General features: G+C 46.5%; 1 protein-coding gene across 50 annotated transcripts in view; it reads left to right on the top strand.

The window, feature by feature from the left end:
• The window catches only part of LOC6528407 (Down syndrome cell adhesion molecule-like protein Dscam2), a 61,264-nt gene that overhangs the window by 23,136 nt on the left and 17,683 nt on the right, over window positions 1-20,445 (top strand). For 10 of the 50 annotated variants that reach the window (XM_039371532.2, XM_039371548.2, XM_039371554.2 and 7 more), the window contains exons 7-8: window positions 9,140-9,984; window positions 10,093-10,254. In XM_039371532.2, the coding sequence (XP_039227466.1) occupies window positions 9,140-9,984; window positions 10,093-10,254 (1,007 nt within the window). Of the gene's footprint in view, window positions 1-82; window positions 207-643; window positions 768-850; window positions 978-1,347; window positions 1,472-1,771; window positions 1,896-2,066; window positions 2,191-2,275; window positions 2,400-3,614; window positions 3,739-4,020; window positions 4,145-4,583; window positions 4,705-4,829; window positions 4,951-7,307; window positions 7,432-7,665; window positions 7,790-9,139; window positions 9,985-10,092; window positions 10,255-10,809; window positions 11,098-11,185; window positions 11,474-11,965; window positions 12,257-12,355; window positions 12,647-12,784; window positions 13,076-13,573; window positions 13,865-14,026; window positions 14,318-14,789; window positions 15,075-15,164; window positions 15,465-16,587; window positions 16,876-16,964; window positions 17,256-17,880; window positions 18,169-18,256; window positions 18,545-18,635; window positions 18,924-19,010; window positions 19,299-19,397; window positions 19,686-19,781; window positions 20,070-20,153; window positions 20,442-20,445 lie in introns of all 50 variants that reach the window. The other 40 variants (XM_015198896.3, XM_002089417.4, XM_015198897.3 and 37 more) reach the window with 34 other exon arrangements.

Raw genomic sequence — 20,445 nt, 5'->3', positions numbered from 1 at the left:
TAATGGTACAGATCCAGAGAGAGGTTTTACTTTTAAACACATTCAGTCAGTTACAATAGAAGCAATCGTCTTAAAATTTTAGAGCCCGTGGGCAGTGTTCGACCCAAAGTGAATCCCCAAGATAAGCACCAGTTCATAGACGTAGAGCTGGCCAGCAGCTATGCACTCCTGTGCATGGCTCAGTCGTATCCTACCCCGTCCTGCAGGTGGGTTTCCCCTTCCCAACATCATCATAACACAGTTTTCTTCCTTGACTCCTGTGACTCTGCTTGATTTTTTGCTCGTAGAACCCGTTGGTTCTGTCAGGCCGAAAATAAATGTCCAAGACAAACTACAGACACGCGAGATTGCCCGGGGAATCGGATTCGCCCTGCTATGTCCGGCGCAGTCATATCCGATGCCAGCCTACAGGTTTGCATGCCATTAATTGGGAACACCATATACAGGGCGTTGCTGCATAAGGTTTCTATTAGGTTTATTAGGACGTGGTTCCTTCGCCAGCTCAGATAATTGGCATCAAAGGTCCACGTCATATCTCTTTCCCATTAGGTAGGTAACCTATTCCAGCTCAGCTTCCAACATTTGGGCAGATATCCTGGCTACTACCCCAGTGTTGAAACCCTAATGCTTTTGATTCGCCCAGAGCCCGTTGCTTCGGTTCCTCCAAAGTTGAATCTCTTGGAAAGAGTTCGCACAATGGAGGTTTCTTTGGCCACCACGTATGCCATGCAATGTCCTGGTCAGGCTTTTCCAGTACCCATAAATAGGTAATGCGTTTCCCATCCCAACACCAATTCAGACTATTTTTTATTGACACTTCCTGAGGGTTTTACCATACTTGATTTTTCAGAACCCATTGGCTCTGTGCCGCCAAAAATCAACAATATCAACGACAAGTTTCAACTGATGCAGGTTAAATTGGAAAGCGCGTTTGCGATGCAATGTCCTGGTCAGGCTTATCCTGTGCCGGTCGTTAGGTGGGTTTCCTTTCTTTCTATCCCAGCATTCAATGTATATGCTTTTTGGGAATATTTCCCCTAATTGTTTAAAACAAACAGTGCCCATTGAATCTGTACGGCCCAGTTTCGATACCCTCCACCAACATTCATTTCTGTATGTCGAAGAGTTAACTTGAAATTTTCCTAAACTCAGAACCAGTTGGCTCGGTGGCTCCCAAAGTAGACACTCGTGATGAGTTCACTTTTGCCAGGACTCGTATGGGCGCCGCCAAGGCTCTCATCTGTCCGGCTCAATCGTATCCAATGCCGTTCTATAGGTAATACCGCTGTCCAACATTCAGGTATCATTCAGCTTAGGAAGACCTATTAAAGAGTGAATTTCTCCCAGAACCTGTCGGTAGTGTGGCCCCAAAAGTTGATATTAAAGATGAGATTAACTACGCCCGGGTCGGCCGGGATCACAGTCTAGCTATAGTTTGTCCAGCTCAGTCTTATCCAGTGCCTGCCTTCCGGTGAGTAATAGCCGTCAGAATTGGTACCAACCCTTAGGCAGTAAATCTCAAGTCAAAGCCAATGTCTTCACTAAGCCCCCTTAAATCTTTGTAGAACCTGTGGGCAGTGTGGCCCCCAAAGTGGATCCCAACGATCGGATCAAGTGGATCGACAAGCCCATGGGCAGCTCCCTGAATCTGCTTTGTCCAGCTCAATCCTTTCCAACTCCAAGCGCCCGGTAAGCCTTCAGGCAGTTTTCTCAGTAGAACTTAGGTTTTGTTGGAGAAATTACGAGTATTGTGCACTTATATTACTTGCAGAGCCTGTGGGCAGTGTAGCGCCCAAGGTGGATGTAAAAGACCGCATCACTTGGCTCGACAAGCCCCTGGGTCAACCTCTAAGTCTGCTGTGTCCAGCTCAGTCGTATCCCATGCCAGCTTATAGGTACAATATATCTCTCTTTCGCCTTCTACAGGCAGTTTTCAAAGTTAACTCCAGATGATGGGTGTACATGCAGTTCATACTGAACTTTTTTGAGAACCCGCGGGCATTGTGAATAGATCCGTAGTTCGAACAGATCTTTGATTTCATGTATTTGATAACCCTTTCTTGCAGAACCTGTTGGCAGTGTGGCACCCAAAGTTGATATGCAGGATAAGTTTGGTGTAAATATCAGACAATCAAACAACTCGTTGAATTTACTTTGCAAGGCACAAGGTTATCCAATGCCAGCGTTTAGGTAAAAACATTGTTGAGTACATTCCCACAGATCGGGTTTTCCATTTTGGTAGAAGTTTCGAAGCTTTGTAAGAATATAATTTCAGAGCCCGTTGGCAGTGTGGCACCTAAGGTTGAAATTAAGGATAAAGTGGGCATCTTTCTGGCCAAATCCAATGTTTCCCTGGCCCTGCTGTGCCCAGCTCAATCATATCCAATCCCAGCTTTTAGGTAAACACATTGCGTTTTATAGGTAATGTCGAGTGCCCTGGTTGCCTTATTTTTGTAGTTTTTATGGGCTATTTCGGCGTAAAGTAAATCGGAAATGTTTTCAGAGCCCGTTGGAAGTGTGGCACCTAAGGTTGAAATTAAGGATAAATTGGGTATCTTTCTGGCCAAATCCAATATCTCCATGGCCTTGCTGTGCCCAGCTCAATCATATCCAATCCCAGCTTTTAGGTAAACACATAAGATTTAAGCAATCCAGTACGTGAAACCCTTGTGGTATAAAAAGCTGCTTGACTATTTCCATACAATGTCCAGCTTTATAGGTAATGTCGAGTGCCCTGTTTGCCCTATTCTTGTAGTTTTATGGGCTATTTTGGCCTGAAGTAAATCGCAACTGTTTTCAGAGCCCGTTGGAAGTGTGGCACCAAAAGTGAATAAGAACGATGAGTTCAGTCACGATCGCATTGCCATTAATGGAATGGTGGCGCTTCGTTGTCCGGCCCAGTCCTTCCCAGTGCCCGTTTATAGGTTGGTCATTGTCGAGCTCTCTACATCCAATCATGTTCAGGCTGTCTTTAACTCGCAGTATTATCCTCTTCCAAAATTTGTAGAGCCTGTGGGCAGCGTGGCGCCACGTGTCAATAAAAAGGACGGCTTCAGTCACGACAGCATCCGCCGGGGCAGGACAATAGCCATTTTCTGTCCTGCCCAGGCCTACCCGGTGCCCCTCTATAGGTAACTTGTTGCTGTCAAATTGTGCGGCGTGCCAAAGTTTTCCAATTACAAGAGAGCTTAGCCCCGGTCCGCAAGCCTCATTGGCTCCAAACTCTAATTAGCTTTGTGTCCAAATCTGCCACCCGATTTAACCCATTCAGTGTCACAATCAGCCCTTCCCTTCCTCTGCAAAACTTAGTTGAATAGCAGGTGGTTTCCACTTGTGTCGAGTTCCATGGGCAGTTTTCAATCCCAGCATGGATTGCTGAATCTCACCCCCACTTCTATTGGTTCCAGAACCTGTGGGCAGTGTGCAGCCCAAGATCAGTGTGGGCGAGCGTCGCAAGGATGCCGAGGTTCGCACGCACGGCGATTTGAGCATATTTTGCCCCGCCCAATCCTATCCAGTTCCCGCATTCAGGTGAGCCCCACTCCATTCCCACGCAGGCAGTTTTCACTAGAGTTCGGTTAGTAATCATTAGGTAATAATTATAATCTTTTTAGAGCCCGTTGCCAGTGTAGGTCCCAAAATTAGCGTGGGCGAACGTCTCAGGGATGCTGGTGCCGCACTCAGGTCCACCTTGACCCTCTTTTGTCCAGCGCAATCGTATCCGGTACCATCGTTTAGGTAATCCCAAATCCCAAATTCGAGCAGGCTTCAAAACAAACTTAAAATTGTTCAAATGAGTTACTAAATTGGCTATCTTTTTTTAAGAACCTGTGGGCAGTGTAGCGCCTAAAATCAGCGTAGAAAATCGTCTGAAAAATGCAGAGGCTCGAATCGGTTTCAGCTGTACCCTCTTTTGCCCTGGTCAAGCCTATCCGGTACCCTTCTTTAGGTAAATCCCTACACATTCTAGGCAGTTTTAGGTTCTCATAGTTCTAGGCTTGTAATTTAATACCTTTATAGAGCCTGTGGGGAGTGTGGGTCCACGCCTCACTTCCGGTGACAAAACCCGGAATGTGGATATATCTCTAGCAGGAAGTGGAACCTTGCTTTGTCCAGCCCAGGCCTATCCGGTACCATTCTTTAGGTGATTACTCTCAGACGTTCAGGGAGTTCAGTTATGGAATAATATGACGTATTCAGAACCCATTAGTGGTGCTGCTCCCAGACTGGCTATTATTCAGAAAGCCAACGTAGAAAACAGATGATAATTAGATGAGATCCAACATTCGGGGAGTTTTTAATGCACACAAGTTTTGCTTTGGTAAAGTGGTGTTTCTTTTACATTTTTAGAACCCATAAGCAGTACTGTGCCCAAAGTGGTTTCTCTGGCGAAGTTTGATATGAAGACATATTTAGGTTCCTCAACCATCGCGCTTTTATGTCCGGCGCAAGGCTATCCTGTGCCTGTGTTTAGGTAATCAAAACGGCAAGATTTCGAAACGGTGTCAATATTCAGGCAGTTGTAAGGTGTTAGGTGTTATTAGGTGTTAGGTCTTTAGTCGCATATTGAAATCTCATTGCAGAGCCGGTTTCCAGCACTGCTCCCAAGGTGCCACCTCTTCAATCCCGACCTCTGGTAGTTTCTGGTCACACCGATCTCTCAATATTGTGCCCGGCTCAAGGATATCCTGCCCCAAGTTTTGGGTCTGTGTAGAAATCCATAAGCTCTTTCAGAATAAGAAACTGCATTTTCTCTCCTTGTGATTCCCGCATTCAGACAGTTAGCAGCAATTGCTTTCCTATTATGTTATAACTTTTAACTTTTGTAGAGCCCGTAAGCAGTAGTCCCCCCAAAATCAACGCTCTGACCTATAAGCCCAATATTGTGGAATCCATGGCGTCCACCGCAATACTTTGTCCCGCCCAAGGCTATCCAGCTCCTAGTTTTAGGTGGGTTCCGCAGGCACCTGAAACCAACATCAGGCATCGTTTTCGATTTCCTTTAAAATAGTGCTTCACTGTATAGCAAGTTAATTCCATGTAGAACCCGTCGGCGGCAAGGCACCCACTCTGCTCTCCAATGACATAAAGCGCTCCTGGATCGAACGGATGCTGTCCACCAATCTGGCTCTGTTCTGTCCCGCGCAGGCTTTTCCAGTGCCCGCCTTTAGGTTAGACTATAAAAACTATCATATTTAATTATAAAATTGATTGAAAAGAAATAAGAGAATATGCAAATTTCGAGCTTAAACTAACTGCTTAACAGCAGAAGTAAGAAATAAACGAATCAATATTGTTGAGCGATTAGCCCAACTTCATGCTTGGATACGTCCAATAAAATACTTCACCATGCACTTTGCAGAGCCCATTTCGAGCACAGCTCCCAGAACCCCAGCCCTGGTGCAAAAGCCTCTGGAACTGCTGGTAACGCACACCATATCGTTACTATGTCCCGCTCAGGGGTTTCCGGCTCCTGGTTTTCGGTAAGCGGAGCTGAAGAACTACATTTATCTTAGATAAGAAGTCCTGTAATTTGTTACTTCAGGTTGAGTGGGTTATTGAGGAGTTAATTATCCAAAGAGTATGATTCTTGTTTGGCATACAAAACTGGGATTACCAAAAGCCACATAGCAAAGCACATCCCTTATAGCGAGCTTTCACCCTATCCATGCATTCTGGCCAAGCCCACGATAGGTTCTAACATTGCCATCATCCAACAGAGCCCATTTCGGCCAAGGCACCCGTGCTCTCGGTGGACACCAAGTGGTCCGGCATCGAGAGGCACCGCGACATGGACATCGTGCTCCTCTGTCCGGCGCAGGCATATCCGGTGCCCATTAGCAGGTTAGCAGATTCTGGCGGAACTTTTTAGGAGCCTTTGAGCGTTCCCACGTGACATAAACAATGCATTGCATGCCACAAACATGAAGGGCCACACCACCACACACACTCGTACGCTGAAAAGTAAGCTACGTAAACAAACCGTAAACAGAGCGGCGGAAAGAGAGAGAATCGGCACATGAGAGAGCACATGATTGTGCATGTGTGGGTGCTTCCCCTTCCCTTTCCGTGTTGCACTAGTGTGAGTGAGCAGCCTGTCACTGCGCATGCTTGGCATCCACAGAAATTTCCCAAACAATTACCCCTCCCAAGCTGCTGTGGATCGCATGTGTCTCGCTCGCACACCGGTTTATGAATGAACGCACGTTTGTGGGTCAACAACCGTTGCTTTGTGCCACTTTCTTAAGGTCGAATGACATTGAGCAGGGGTGGGGTGGGGGTGGTCGTTGGTGACCTCCACCTGTTGCGCGTTCAGCTGATTGTGTTTGTGGCCGTACTTCTGCGCATGTCCATGGCCTTAACTTTGACCGAAAGGAAATATGCATTAGTTATCCACTTCTTTTTTGCACCTATTGGCTAAAGTTTTGCCGAACCATTTGGGTCAGGTTCACGACCTCGTGGGGTCACGTTCACTGACCTAAGTGAAAGTTTGTTGCTTCGCATTAAACGAACAATATTTGGGCACTTTCGTGGACCCCCCAGCACATTCAGTCAGTTTATTGTGAATAGTTTATTGTTTACGTTTAGCTTAATTAATGGGTGACTTCATTCACAGAGCCCGTTGGCGCAAAGGCACCCACCTTTTCCCTCGAGTACAAGCTCATTCAGGTGCAAAAGTCACAGGGCACGGCATTTGCCCTGCTTTGCCAGGCCCAAGCTTTTCCAGTGCCCATCATTAGGTAAGCCCCTCATTCAGACAGTTATTGAGTAACTAGTGGTACAAAGTTTGTAGAACAATTAATTTATAATTCAAATTTTAAAATTTCATAGAGCCTATTGGCTTTAAGCATCCGTCGGTTCCAACAGGAGTAATGGTCTTTCAACAACAGATTCCATTGCTCTCCACTTTTGCTATGCTTTGCCAGGCTCAGGCATTTCCAGTGCCATTTTTTAGGTATAAAATAGATTATATATGACACTATATTGTTAGTTGTTTTGACATTAAAATATGCAGTTTGCTAAACCCAAACATTCAGTCAGTTTTCATTTAAAAGAATTTTTGCGCATAGTTAATGAATTTTAACGAATTTTTAGAGCCTGTGGGATTTAAGGCGCCAAGTTTCCCCAGTGTAGCTTCAACATTCACCATACAGGCGCCCCAAAATAGCGAATTGGCCTTAACTTGCGAGGCTCAATCCTATCCCGTTCCCATATTTAGGTAAATTGATTCAACGCTGCTCAACTGGTTCTGTTAAGGTTATCTAAATAAATGCCAAAGATACATATATTACGTTTATTTATTATAGAGCCCGTTGGGGCGAAAGCTCCGACCTTTTCGAGTGACTCCAAGGGTAGCATCTTCGAGCGGTCGATTAAGGCCAGCTTTGCGCTTTTGTGCCAGGCTCAGGCGTTCCCCGTCCCCATTATTAGGCAAGTTTCGGTAAACAGCCTTCTAGGTTAGCCCTCTTTAAATACTTTGCAGAGACCATTACCACCGATTCCAATTCGTTTTCCTATACGCGCTCTGTGTCCAAGTTTTGCTCTTCTTTGCTAGGCTCAGGCCTATCCAGTTCCCATTAGCAGTTTAGTTATTAAATACTAAGCATCAGGCAGCTTTTCCATGTACAAGTCGTTACAATTAAAGTCTCCAATCATTGATTTCAGAACCCATTGGCGCCAGGGCGCCCACATTTTCAACGGATTCAAATGTGTTTTCGTATATTCGCCCAGTGGGTCATAGCTTTGCTTTACTCTGTCAGGCACAGGCCTATCCAGTTCCCGCCATGAGGTACTGTAAGACCAAAACCCAAACCTGTTCAGGCAGCTTATAAATCTTCCCTTAAAACACTCCCAGTTCTTAAATTTATTTAATGTTCCAGAGCCCGTGGGCTCCAAGGCTCCAACCTTTGCTACGGCTTCAAAGATTTCAAGTATGCTCGACTCAAGTTCGAGTGATATTGTGCTACTTTGCCAGGCTCAGGCTTTTCCAGTTCCCTTTACACGGTAATTCAAATTCGGGCAGTTAAGGAGGCTTCTCTCGTTTTTTTTTTTTTTACCAGAACCCGTTAGTGCCAAGGGACCAACGTTTGCTTCCGATATGAAAAGCTATACATTTGTGCGGCACTTTGGTCAGAGTTTCGCGTTACTCTGTCAGGCGCAGGCGTATCCAGTGCCCCTGATAAGGTAGCCAATAAGTAGACATAAGACTAAAAAATTCTGAAAGCCCCATAAGAATCATATTGTTATCCTTTTTGTAGAGCCAGTTGGCGCCAAAGCACCCACGTTTTCTGGCGAGTCCAAGAGTTTCACGTTTGTCAAAGAGAGATTCAATAGTTTCGCCCTTTTGTGCCAGGCGCAGGCTTTTCCAGTACCCATTATCAGGTTAGTCCAACATGTGGGCATTTTTCACTAGACGGAGGGCGCAACTTTATGTAAGTGCTATTAATTTTCAGAACCCGTGGGCAGTGTGTCACCCAAAATATCCGGTGACCGCCTGCAGGAAATTACAAAGTCGGCGACTGCTGACTTGGCCATTTTGTGCCTGGGACAATCGTTTCCCACTCCCGCATTTAGGTAATAAAGGCTAACTATCGGAAGGAAACTCATAGACTTTATTTCAGAACCCATTGAAAGTTTAACTCCGATAATATTCGTAATAGCAAACCCTGAAGCTGGGCCACAGTTTCTCCATTCTACCATATGTCATGGGCAAATGCATTCCCATTCAGTGTTTAGGCAATATGAAAGAAATTTCAATGTTAACCTCGATAGGTCTATAATTTTAATTAAAAGCTCTAAAATCAGGAAAGTGCCCTTCTAGTTTTTTTGAACTTTGTCCATGGGAGGGGTAATCAGTACCGCCTTAAACGCAGATTATGTCCCCTTTACTAGGTCGAGGTTAGGTTTTCCCAAATCCCCAAAAGTGTGGCACAGAATGAGCAGGTTAAATAAAAAGTAAAATATATAGTTATTAAAGGTAAGTAAGATCCCTCAGCAAACCTTGGAAAGGTAAGTAATTCGTAATTCGTCTGTACATGAATGCTCTACACAAAAAGGACTGACTCACTCTGTGCCCACTTGATCCCGATGCCAACCACTGACCTCAGAGTTCCCTACTAACACTACGTTCTCGTTCCAGATGGTATAAGTTCATCGAAGGAACAACCCGCAAGCAAGCAGTGGTGTTGAATGACCGAGTGAAACAGGTCTCTGGCACTCTCATTATCAAGGACGCAGTGGTCGATGACTCCGGAAAATACCTGTGCGTGGTGAACAATTCCGTGGGAGGCGAGAGCGTTGAGACCGTGCTTACCGTCACTGCTCCCTTGTCCGCTAAGATCGATCCCCCCACCCAGACAGTGGACTTCGGACGACCAGCCGTATTCACCTGCCAGTACACTGGAAATCCCATCAAGACCGTCAGCTGGATGAAGGACGGCAAGGCTATCGGACATAGCGAACCTGTGCTGCGCATCGAATCCGTGAAGAAGGAGGACAAGGGCATGTACCAATGCTTCATAAGGAACGACCAGGAATCTGCGGAGGCTAGTGCTGAGCTGAAGCTTGGAGGCCGTTTCGATCCACCCGTCATCCGACAGGCCTTCCAGGAGGAAACCATGGAACCCGGACCAAGTGTGTTCCTCAAGTGCGTCGCCGGTGGAAACCCCACGCCTGAAATCTCATGGGAACTAGACGGCAAGAAAATCGCCAACAACGATCGCTACCAGGTTGGACAGTATGTGACGGTTAACGGAGATGTGGTTTCCTATCTGAATATAACCTCGGTCCACGCCAACGATGGCGGACTCTACAAGTGCATAGCCAAGAGCAAAGTGGGCGTAGCTGAGCACTCGGCCAAGTTGAATGTATATGGACTGCCCTACATCCGACAAATGGAGAAGAAAGCGATTGTTGCTGGAGAAACCCTCATTGTCACATGTCCTGTAGCTGGCTACCCTATCGATTCTATTGTCTGGGAGCGAGGTGAGTGGTTAATTCATCGACAACTAAAAGAGAGATTTCATCTTCCTAGCAACGTGTTGAATCAACTTCCTTCACATTTTCTCAAAAAAACTTTCATTTCTTCATTAGATAACCGTGCCCTGCCCATTAATCGCAAACAGAAGGTCTTCCCCAACGGAACGCTGATAATCGAGAATGTGGAACGGAACTCGGACCAGGCGACCTACACTTGTGTGGCCAAGAATCAGGAAGGATACTCCGCTCGAGGATCTCTGGAAGTTCAAGTTATGGGTAAGTTGAAAATGCTGCTTTTCCCAGAGTTTCCCAGTTTTGGGAAATGGCTCTGGTCGAACCTATTTTCTTGGGTGGGCCTCAAATTTTCAGCCTCATCGTTGGTCGTTCGTGCTTCGCTCAATCGAATCCGCAAACCTTTTGCTCAGTTCCACCGCAGGTCGTACCCTTTGATTTTGGCGAGGAGACGATCAACATGAACGACATGGTCTCGGCCACGTGCACAGTGAATAAGGGCGACACTCCGCTGGAGTTGTATTGGACAACGGCTCCGGATCCCACGACGGGAGTGGGTCGCCTGATGTCAAACGATGGCATTCTGATCACAAAGACGACGCAGCGCATCAGCATGCTGAGCATAGAGTCTGTGCATGCTCGACATCGGGCCAACTACACGTGTGTGGCCAGGAATGCGGCCGGGGTTATCTACCACACGGCAGAGCTGCGCGTAAACGGTTCGCTTAGGCCCACTTCGATTCGTAGATAAATTAGTTTCTTGGATTTTGAGTTATGAGTTATTCTTGACCCTCCTCGCTTCCTCGCCCTCCAACGCAGTTCTGCCCCAGATTGTGCCCTTCGGTTTCGGCGAGGAGACCGTCAACGAGCTGGACATGGTCTCGGCCTCCTGTACGGTCAACAAGGGCGACCTGCCCATCGACGTGGCATGGACAAAGAACGGCGGCCGAGTCTACACTAACGATGGCATTGTGGTGACCAAGACCAGTACCCGGATGAGTGTCCTCAGCATTGAGTCTGCCAGGGCACGACATGCTGGGAACTACTCCTGCGTGGCCACCAATAATGCGGGCGAAACTCGGCAATGGGCAGTCCTGGCCGTCAATGGTTAATAGCCTCGAATAGCCTAGCCACTTGATCGTTTTCCCGTTTGATTTTCCCTTGGTTCTCTTCTGTTAACCCAAACCCATCCCAGTCTTACCCCAGGTCGTGCCCTTTGACTTTGGTGAGGAGAGCATCAACGAGCTGGACATGGTCTCGGCCTCCTGTACGGTCAACAAGGGCGATCTGCCCGTGGACATCTACTGGACAAAGAACGGCGGTCGCGTCTACACCAACGATGGTCTAATCGTGACCAGGAACAGCCAGCGCCTGAGTGTCCTAAGCATTGAATCCGTGCGAGCGCGCCATGCGGGGAACTACTCCTGCGTGGCCACCAACAACGCAGGGGCCATAATCCAGTCCGCCATGCTAGCAGTCAATGGTTATTGTTTAGCAGATAAGGAGTTCATTTCTTTAGTTTTCCTTGACATATTTTGGTTTTTGCCTACCGTTCCCGGTCCGTTCACCAGTCCTGCCACAAATAATGCCCTTCGATTTTGGAGAGGATGTGATCAACGAACTAGACATGGTGTCCGCTTATTGCACTGTAAACCGGGGGGATCTTCCCGTCGACATAGCCTGGACCAAGAACGGCGGTCGTATTTACACCAACGATGGTCTGATAGTCACCCGGAATAGCCAACGCATCAGCGTTTTGAGCATCGAATCTGTCCGGGCTCGACATGCTGGAAATTACAGCTGCGTGGCCACCAACAATGCCGGCGAGACCACGCAATCCGCCATGCTAGCTGTTAATGGTTAATCCCTGTTGATCTCTTAAGATTTGCTGTTGTTTTTTGCATATCCGTCTTAATCCTTTTCCCTTCCTCCCTTTGCTCCCATTGCTCCATTTGCTTCCTGCATTGCCATGCAGTGCCACCTTCGATAGCGCCGTTATCTTTCGGCGATGATCCGGTGAACACGGGCGAGAATGCCGGAGTGCAGTGCATGGTCCAGAAGGGCGATGTGCCAATCACTATCAAGTGGACGCTTAATTCCCGACCCATCATCAACGGCGAGGAGGGAATCACCATATTGAAACTGTCTCCAAAGACCAGTGTTCTAAACATAGCCGCCGTGGAACAGGATCATCGCGGGGTCTTTAAGTGCATAGCCGAAAATAAGGCAGGGTCTAGTTTCACAACCTCGGAGCTCAAAGTCAACGGTACACAGACCCAGGCACCTTACTCCAAGCTCCTTTATTATTATTTCTTATTATAATTTTAATTACTTTTATTTTATTTAAACCCTTTGAAATCTTTAGTACCCCCCCATGTCCTGCCCTTCAGTTTTGGCAGCGAAGTCTTTAATATGGGCGATGTTTTGAGCATCACTTGTGTTGTCCTCAAGGGGGACCTGCCCTTAAAAATCCACTGGACTTTGAATGGTGAGCCTGTGGCAACAGGTGTGGATGGATTAACAGTAATGCAGTTGAGTCAACGCACCAGCTACCTAAGTGCGGATGCACTGGGGGCCAAGCACCGCGGCTCTTACAGCTGCGTGGCTGAGAATCAGGCGGGTCAAGCGACTTACTCCGCTAACCTGCAAGTGAATGGTTAGTGAAATTGCCTGTTGGATTCCTCTCTATATCCGCCTGTAAAGTTGCTTTCTAACTAACTAACACCATCCTGGTTTATTTGGTGACTGAGAGATTTGTCTATGTCTCGAGCTAAAAAGGATTTCCCCTTTATAGTTGCACCCCAGATCAGCCCCTTTTCCTTCGGTGATGAACCCCTTAATCGCGGGGAAGTGGCTAGTGTAACCTGTGTGGTTCCCAAAGGGGACTTGCCACTAGATATATATTGGACCTTGAACTCCGCACTCATTGTGAATGGTGAAATGGGATTCACGTTGGTGCGGCTGAATAAGCGAACCAGTTCACTGAATGTTGATTCCTTGGAAGCTGTCCATCGGGGTAGCTACAAGTGCATAGCTAACAATTCAGCAGGATATGCTGAATACGTTTCCACACTAGATGTGAACGGTTCGTTTGACTTTATCACTATTAATACAGTTTTCAGTTTTGTATTTGATTTTATCTTTTACTTACTTTACCTTTTTTCTACCTCATCTCCTTTAAACTTTAAAAGTTTCCCCCCAAATCCAAGCATTTGACTTTGGTTCTGAGCCAGCGAATACTGGTGAAATAGCGGGTGGCTTTTGCATGGTGCCCAAGGGCGATCTGCCCATGGAGATCCGTTGGACCTTGAATTCAGCACCCATCATCACCGGAGAACATGGGTTTACCTTGTCGCGCCTCAATCCGCGTACCAGCTCCTTGAGCATCGATTCACTTGAGGCCAGGCATCGAGGACTATATCGATGTATTGCCTCCAACAAAGCGGGAACCGCTGAATACAGCGCTGAATTGCACGTGAATGGTCATTACTCAAATCATACACATATTTCAACGTGTTTTCTTTTTGAAGTTTGGATTCTTTATTTAAGTTTTAATTTAACACTTATTTCCCGTCCATTCAAGTGCCGCCCCAGGTTTTGCCCTTTAGTTTCGGTGAATCCGCCGCCGATGTCGGCGATATTGCCAGTGCCAACTGTGTGGTGCCCAAGGGAGATCTGCCCCTGGAGATTCGCTGGTCCCTCAACTCTGCTCCAATCATTAACGGCGAAAACGGGTTTACCTTGATGCGTATGAATAAGCGCACAAGTCTGTTGAACATCGATTCCCTAAATGCTTTCCATCGCGGTGTCTACAAGTGCATAGCCACAAATCCGGCTGGGACCAGTGAATATGTGGCTGAATTACAAGTTAATGGTTTGTCCCCCCGAAAGAATTATTGAATAAGGAGAATTAAGAGCACGCTTTCTATATATATTGTTTTCACTTAGTATTGCTTGCGGTGTTTGGTGTTGGAGCAGAAAGAAATGTCCTGAGAAGCTGTTTTGTCCTTATGATAGATGAAATATTTGCATGTAGTGCCCCCCCAGGTTATGCCCTTCGTTTTTGGTGAGGAGCCCTCGAATTATGGCGACAGTACCGCCGTGCAATGCATGGTCTTCAAGGGCGACACACCTCTGCAGCTGCACTGGACTCTAAATGGACAGCCGATAACGAACGAGCACGTCGGCATACGCATCATCAAAATGTCCCCCAAACTGAGTTCCCTGAGCATTGACGCCATCAATGGTCAACATCGCGGACTTTTCAAGTGTATAGCTACCAATGCGGCAGGGAGTTCTGAGCAAAGTGCTGAACTGGTGGTCAATGGTTAATATCTGAACAAGGAAATGGCTCTAAAGTTATGTCTTTATTTCTTTTCCCACCCTCCCCACTATTACTCCTATCCCGCCAACTACGATGCAGTGCCTCCTCAAATTCGAGCCTTTGACTTCGGCGACGAGGCTTCCAACTCGGGCGAAACCATGGGCATTCAGTGCACGGTGGTCAAGGGCGATCTGCCCATCAATATTACGTGGGTTCACAACAATCACACCCTGAACAGTGGCGACCTAGACGTGGTGATCGGTCGCATGTCCAGCAAGTCGAGCACCCTGAATATCGACTACATAGCCGCCGAGCATCGTGGGTTGTACACCTGTCTGGCTGGCAATCAGGCGGGCGAGAGCAGTTACAGTGCGGAGTTGAAAGTCAACGGTTACTGCCCCTTGATACATTTTATTTTGGTTTACTTTGCGATTTAGATTTTTTCGATTTTAAAATACATACCCATCCATCCCAGTCCTGCCCAGCATCCATCCGTTTAGCTTCGATGCGGAGGCCAACGAGGGCGACAGCGTTCAGTTGACCTGCCACGTGGCCAAGGGCGATTTGCCACTGCGGATCCGCTGGACCCACAATGGTCTGCCCCTGTTCACCCACCTGGGCGTAATGGCCAGCAAGATCGGGGAACGGATTAGCCTACTCACGGTGGAATCTGTTAAGGCCGCCAATTCTGGAAACTATAGCTGCGTAGCTAGCAACAATGCGGGGAACGTGAGCTCAAGCGCCGAACTGCTCGTCAACGGTTACTAACTTTCATAGTCTTACATTAATGTGTTCTGTTGATCGAGATCATTTTTAAACCCATCACCGTCCCAATCCAATCACTTCCCAGTTCTGCCCCAAATTGTGCCCTTCGCCTACGAGGATCTGATTAATATGGGCGACTCGATAGATTTGTTTTGCCAAATCCAAAAAGGAGACCGTCCCATCAAGGTGCACTGGAGTTTTGAGCGGAACGCTGCAGATTACGGCTTTGATCAGGCGCAGCCCCAGATGCGAACGAATCGCATCAGCGACAAGACGAGCATGATCTCCATTCCCAGTGCCAGTCCCGCCCACACCGGTCGATATACCTGTATAGCCAGTAATAGGGCTGGAACTACAACATATAGCGTTGACCTGACAGTGAACGGTACTCAAATTAATAGTGTCATGGCTTAGTTTTACTGGTTGCGGTTACTAAAGGCCCTGAAACGTTGCTACTAATCAAACCCAATTTCTCTAACCATCTATCTAACTGAGCGTGCGTGGTTAACTGTGAACTTCTTTTGCATATTCGCCTTACTTATTTGAACTGAATTTTCTCAACCCCAAAGTGGCACCCAAGATAGCGTCCTTTGATTTTGGGGAAGAACCTCTGAACTACGGAGAACCTGCGTCCGTACAGTGCACAATTTTGGGTGGAGACCTCCCAATGAACGTCACCTGGTTACTGAATAACGCCACCATTGACACTTTTCACGACATTTCCTTCTCGCGGATCGGGAAGCGGATCAATGTGCTCTCCATTGAGTCCGTATCCGCTCATCACGCCGGATTCTATTCGTGTCACGCGCAGAATAAGGCCGGAATCACGGCGCACTCGGCACGACTTGTCGTAAATGGTTAGCTACCCAAAGAGGTCGCCGTTTAGACCTAAGAAACTTACACATCATATATGAGTTATTATACCCGTTACTCGTAGAGTAAAAGGGTATACTAGATTCGTTGAAAAGTATGTAACAGGCAGAAGGAAGCGTTTCCGACCATATAAAGTATATATATTCTTGATCAGGATCAGTAGCCGAGTCGATCTGGCCATGTCCGTCTGTCCGTCCGTCTGTCCGTCCGTCTGTCCGTCTGTCCGTCTGTCCGTCTGTCCGTCCGTATGAACGTCGAGATCTCAGGAACTACAAAAGCTAGAAAGTTGAGATTAAGTATACAGACTCCAGGGACATAGACGCAGCGCAAGTTTGTCGTTTCAGGTTGCCACGCCCACTCTAACGCCCACAAACCGCCCAAAACTGCCACGCCCACATTTTTGAAAAATGTTTTGATATTTTTTCATTTTTGTATTAGTCTTGTAAATTTCTATCTATTTGCCAAAAAACTTTTTGCCACGCCCACTCTAACGCCCACAAACCGCCAAAAACTGTCCTTCGCACTTCCACTAGCTGAGTAACGGGTATCAGAAAGTCGGGGAACTCGACTATAGCGTTCTCTCTTGTTTTTACTTACTTTGATTTAAGTACTTATTGATTTAAACCCTATCTCAGCACTGCCAAAGATAAGTCCTTTTAGCTTTGGAGAGGAGTCCATGAGCTACGGCGAGTTTGTGAATGTACAATGCACCATTTCGGGTGGTGATCTGCCCGTGAACATCACCTGGACCCTGAACAATAAGCCCTTCGAGGATTACCTTGAAATCCTGACCACTAAGCGCGGCAAACGCATCAATGAGTTGACAATCGAAGCGGTATCTGCCAAACATGCCGGGAACTATGCCTGCATTGCCGAAAATAAAGCTGGGGTCGTCAACCACACGGCCGAGTTGAAAGTCAATGGTTAATAGTCTAGAAATATTTCAATGGACCTTTCCCTTTCTTTTATTCATTTTTTCCTCCTTTATCCCTAAACAAAATCCCATGAAAAGTGCCTTCGAAAATTGCCCCATTCGATTTCGGAGATGAGCCCTCAAACTTTGGTGAATCGGCTAGTGTTCAGTGTCTGGTCACCTCGGGTGACTTCCCGGTTAGCTTCGCGTGGCTCTTCAACGGACGTGAGATCAATGAGAACGTATACGACGTATCCATGGTTAAGTTAGGAAAGAAAATCAGCGCGTTATCCATTGATATTGTCCGGGATCACCACGCTGGCAATTATACTTGTGTGGCAGTCAACCGGGCCACCTCCGTTAACTTTACCGCCGAACTGGTGGTGAATGGTACTTTCAACAGTTTAACAATCAATTTGTACTTTTATGTACTTCATCATTTTTTGATTTAGTTATTCCCTAACACTCCCCACTCTTCTACATTCCCCGAAGTGCCCCCGAAAATTGCACACTTCGATTTCGGCGATCATGCTGTAAACTTTGAGGAGTCCGTCTCCGTGAATTGCCTGATCTACCTGGGAGATCTGCCCATGGATATCACTTGGTTGTTCAACGGGGCCCACATAAGCGCGTATACTGGAGTGTCCATAGTCAAGGGTGGCAAAAAGGCCAGCATCCTGACCATCGATTCGGTGCACGCAGGACACGCAGGAAACTACACCTGCAAGGCTCGTAATGATGCAGATTCTGCAGAATATACGGCGGAGTTGATTGTGAATGGTATTAAGTGGGGTTTCAGATCAGATAGTGCTACATGTTATTGCTTTGATTATAATTTAAGTCCTCACATCCTTTAATTCCCATTCTGACCATAAATTCAAAGAACAGAGGATTGAGCAGCGAGTTCTTAGCGGCCTTAATTGTGAACAATTGGCAGGGAACCCTTTAGCCAAAGAAAAGTGATTATTGGTTTTTGAATTTCGAACTTTTTTCCCAATCCCGCCATCTTAACAAGCTCCACCCAAGATCACTCCCTTCAGCTTTGGTGAGGAGCCCGCTAATGTGGAGGACTCCGTTTCGGTGACCTGCCTCATCTCCACTGGAGACCTACCAATCGATATTGAGTGGTTCTTCAACGAATACGGCATTAGTTCCTATTCGGGAATCTCGGTTATGAAGGGAGGAAAGCGGAATAGTGTATTGAGCATCGACAGTGTCCAAGCTCGTCATGCGGGAAATTATAGTTGTCGGGCGAAGAATCATGCCGCTGCTGTTAATTACACCACCGATCTTATTGTAAACGGTATTAGATCATTTCCATTTAGTATTTAGATAAATAATTCTATTCATTTTTCGCTTTAAATTTACTTTACTTTTGTGTACTACCCTAGTTCCCCCAAAGATAACTCCCTTTCACTTTGGAGATGAGCCAACCAACTTTGAGGATTCTGTATCAGTCACTTGTCTCATATCCAGCGGAGACTTACCCATCGATATTGAGTGGTTCTTCAACGAATACGGCATAAGCCACTATTCGGGAATTTCTGTTGTAAAGGGAGGCAAACGTAATAGTGTTTTGAGTATCGACAGTGTTCAAGCTCGTCATGCGGGAAATTATAGTTGTCGGGCGAAGAATCATGCCGCTGCCGTAAATTATACCACCAGCCTGATTGTGAACGGTATATTTATTAAGGGTTTTCTCAACTACACACTTAAGTTTTGTATTATTTAGTAAGATTTTCGTTTAACTTTACGCCTTTAACCCCAAAGTTCCCCCGAAAATCACACCCTTCGACTTTGGAGACGAGCCCACCAATGTTGAGGATTCTGTGTCGGTCACTTGTTTAATATCCAGCGGAGATTTGCCCATCGATATCGAATGGTTTTTCAATGAATACGGCATAAGTTCCTACTCTGGTGTCACTGTTGTCAAGGGAGGAAAGCGAAGTAGTGTCTTGGGAATAGATAATGTCCAAGCGCGTCACGCAGGAAGATATAGTTGTCGAGCGAAGAATCATGCAGCTGCAGTCAACTACACCTCCGATCTTGTAGTAAACGGTACCTTTACACCTTTAAAGGAAAACTTAAAAATAGGTTTATAATTTGTAAGTTCCTTTAATTATTATTGCACTCCAATCCCTTCAGTTCCCCCCAAAATCACACCTTTCACCTTTGGCGAGGATCCCACCAATGTGGAGGACTCAGTCTCTGTGACTTGTTTGATATCCAGTGGAGACTTACCCATCGATATCGAGTGGTTATTCAATGACTTCGGAATCAGCTCGTATTCAGGAATGACTGTTCTCAGAGGTGGAAAAAGAACCAGCATGCTGACCATAGACAATGTCCATGCTCGTCATGCGGGAAAGTATAGTTGTCGCGCCAAGAACCACGCAGCCGCCGTCAACTACACCACTGAGTTGATTGTGAATGGTACACTTAGTCGCAGTATACATATTTAGTTGGGCTTATGAATTAGCTTATTGTTTGGTGCAATCTTGCATATTTATCATAATTTTTGTTAACCCATAGTTCCTCCAAAAATCACTACCTTCTCCTTTGGCGATGAACCCACTAATGTTGAGGATTCGGTTTCGGTGACCTGCTTGATCTCCAGCGGGGACCTACCCATCGACATAGAGTGGCTATTTAATGACTACGGGATTAGCTCCTTCTCCGGGATGACCGTTTACAGAGGAGGAAAGAGGACGAGCATGCTGACCATAGACAATGTCCATGCTCGTCACGCGGGGAATTATAGTTGTCGAGCGAGGAACCACGCAGGAGCCGTTAATTTCACAACCGAGTTGATTGTGAATGGTACACTTGTATTACTGAATTTAATAGAATAGAGTTTATTTTTCTTAAAGTTTCATTTCTGTTCTCCTCCCGTATTGCGCTCAACTCACACAAAAGCCCCACCGAAACTAGCTCCCTTTGACTTTGGTGACTCCCCTGCCAGCTTCGAGGACTCCGTTTCGGTTAGCTGTCTTGTGTCCTCTGGTGATTTGCCCATTGACATCGAGTGGCTGTTTAACGGGGAATCCATCAACTACTCCACGGGAATAGCTGTTTTGCGAGGTGGCAAAAGGACTAGTGTACTCACGATAGATTCCGTTCATGCTGGACATGCGGGCAACTATAGCTGCAAGGCCAAAAACAAGGCGGCCAGCATTGAATTCTCGGCGGCCCTAATTGTCAATGGTCATTAGCTTATACTTATAAAAATCCGTAGTGTACTTTCATTTAAACTTATCGTTTATTTCCTCCAATGAAAACCGAATCAAGTTCCACCCAAAATTACGCCCTTCGACTTCGGCGACGCTCCGACGAACGTGGAGGACTCCGTTTCGGTTATGTGTCTCATTTCCAATGGTGACTTACCCATCGACATGGAGTGGTTCTTTAACGACTACGGAATTAGTTCGTACTCTGGCATAAATGTAGTTAAAGGTGGAAAAAGAAACAGCGTGCTAAGTATTGATAGTGTCCAAGCTCGTCATGCCGGAAAGTATAGTTGTCGTGCTAAGAACCACGCTGCTGCCGTGAATTATACCACCGAATTAATAGTTAATGGTAC

This window comes from Drosophila yakuba, chromosome 2L, assembly GCF_016746365.2.
Source record: "Drosophila yakuba strain Tai18E2 chromosome 2L, Prin_Dyak_Tai18E2_2.1, whole genome shotgun sequence".
Taxonomy (NCBI): domain Eukaryota; kingdom Metazoa; phylum Arthropoda; class Insecta; order Diptera; family Drosophilidae; genus Drosophila; species Drosophila yakuba.
This window is presented reverse-complemented; position numbering and strand designations above follow the sequence as displayed.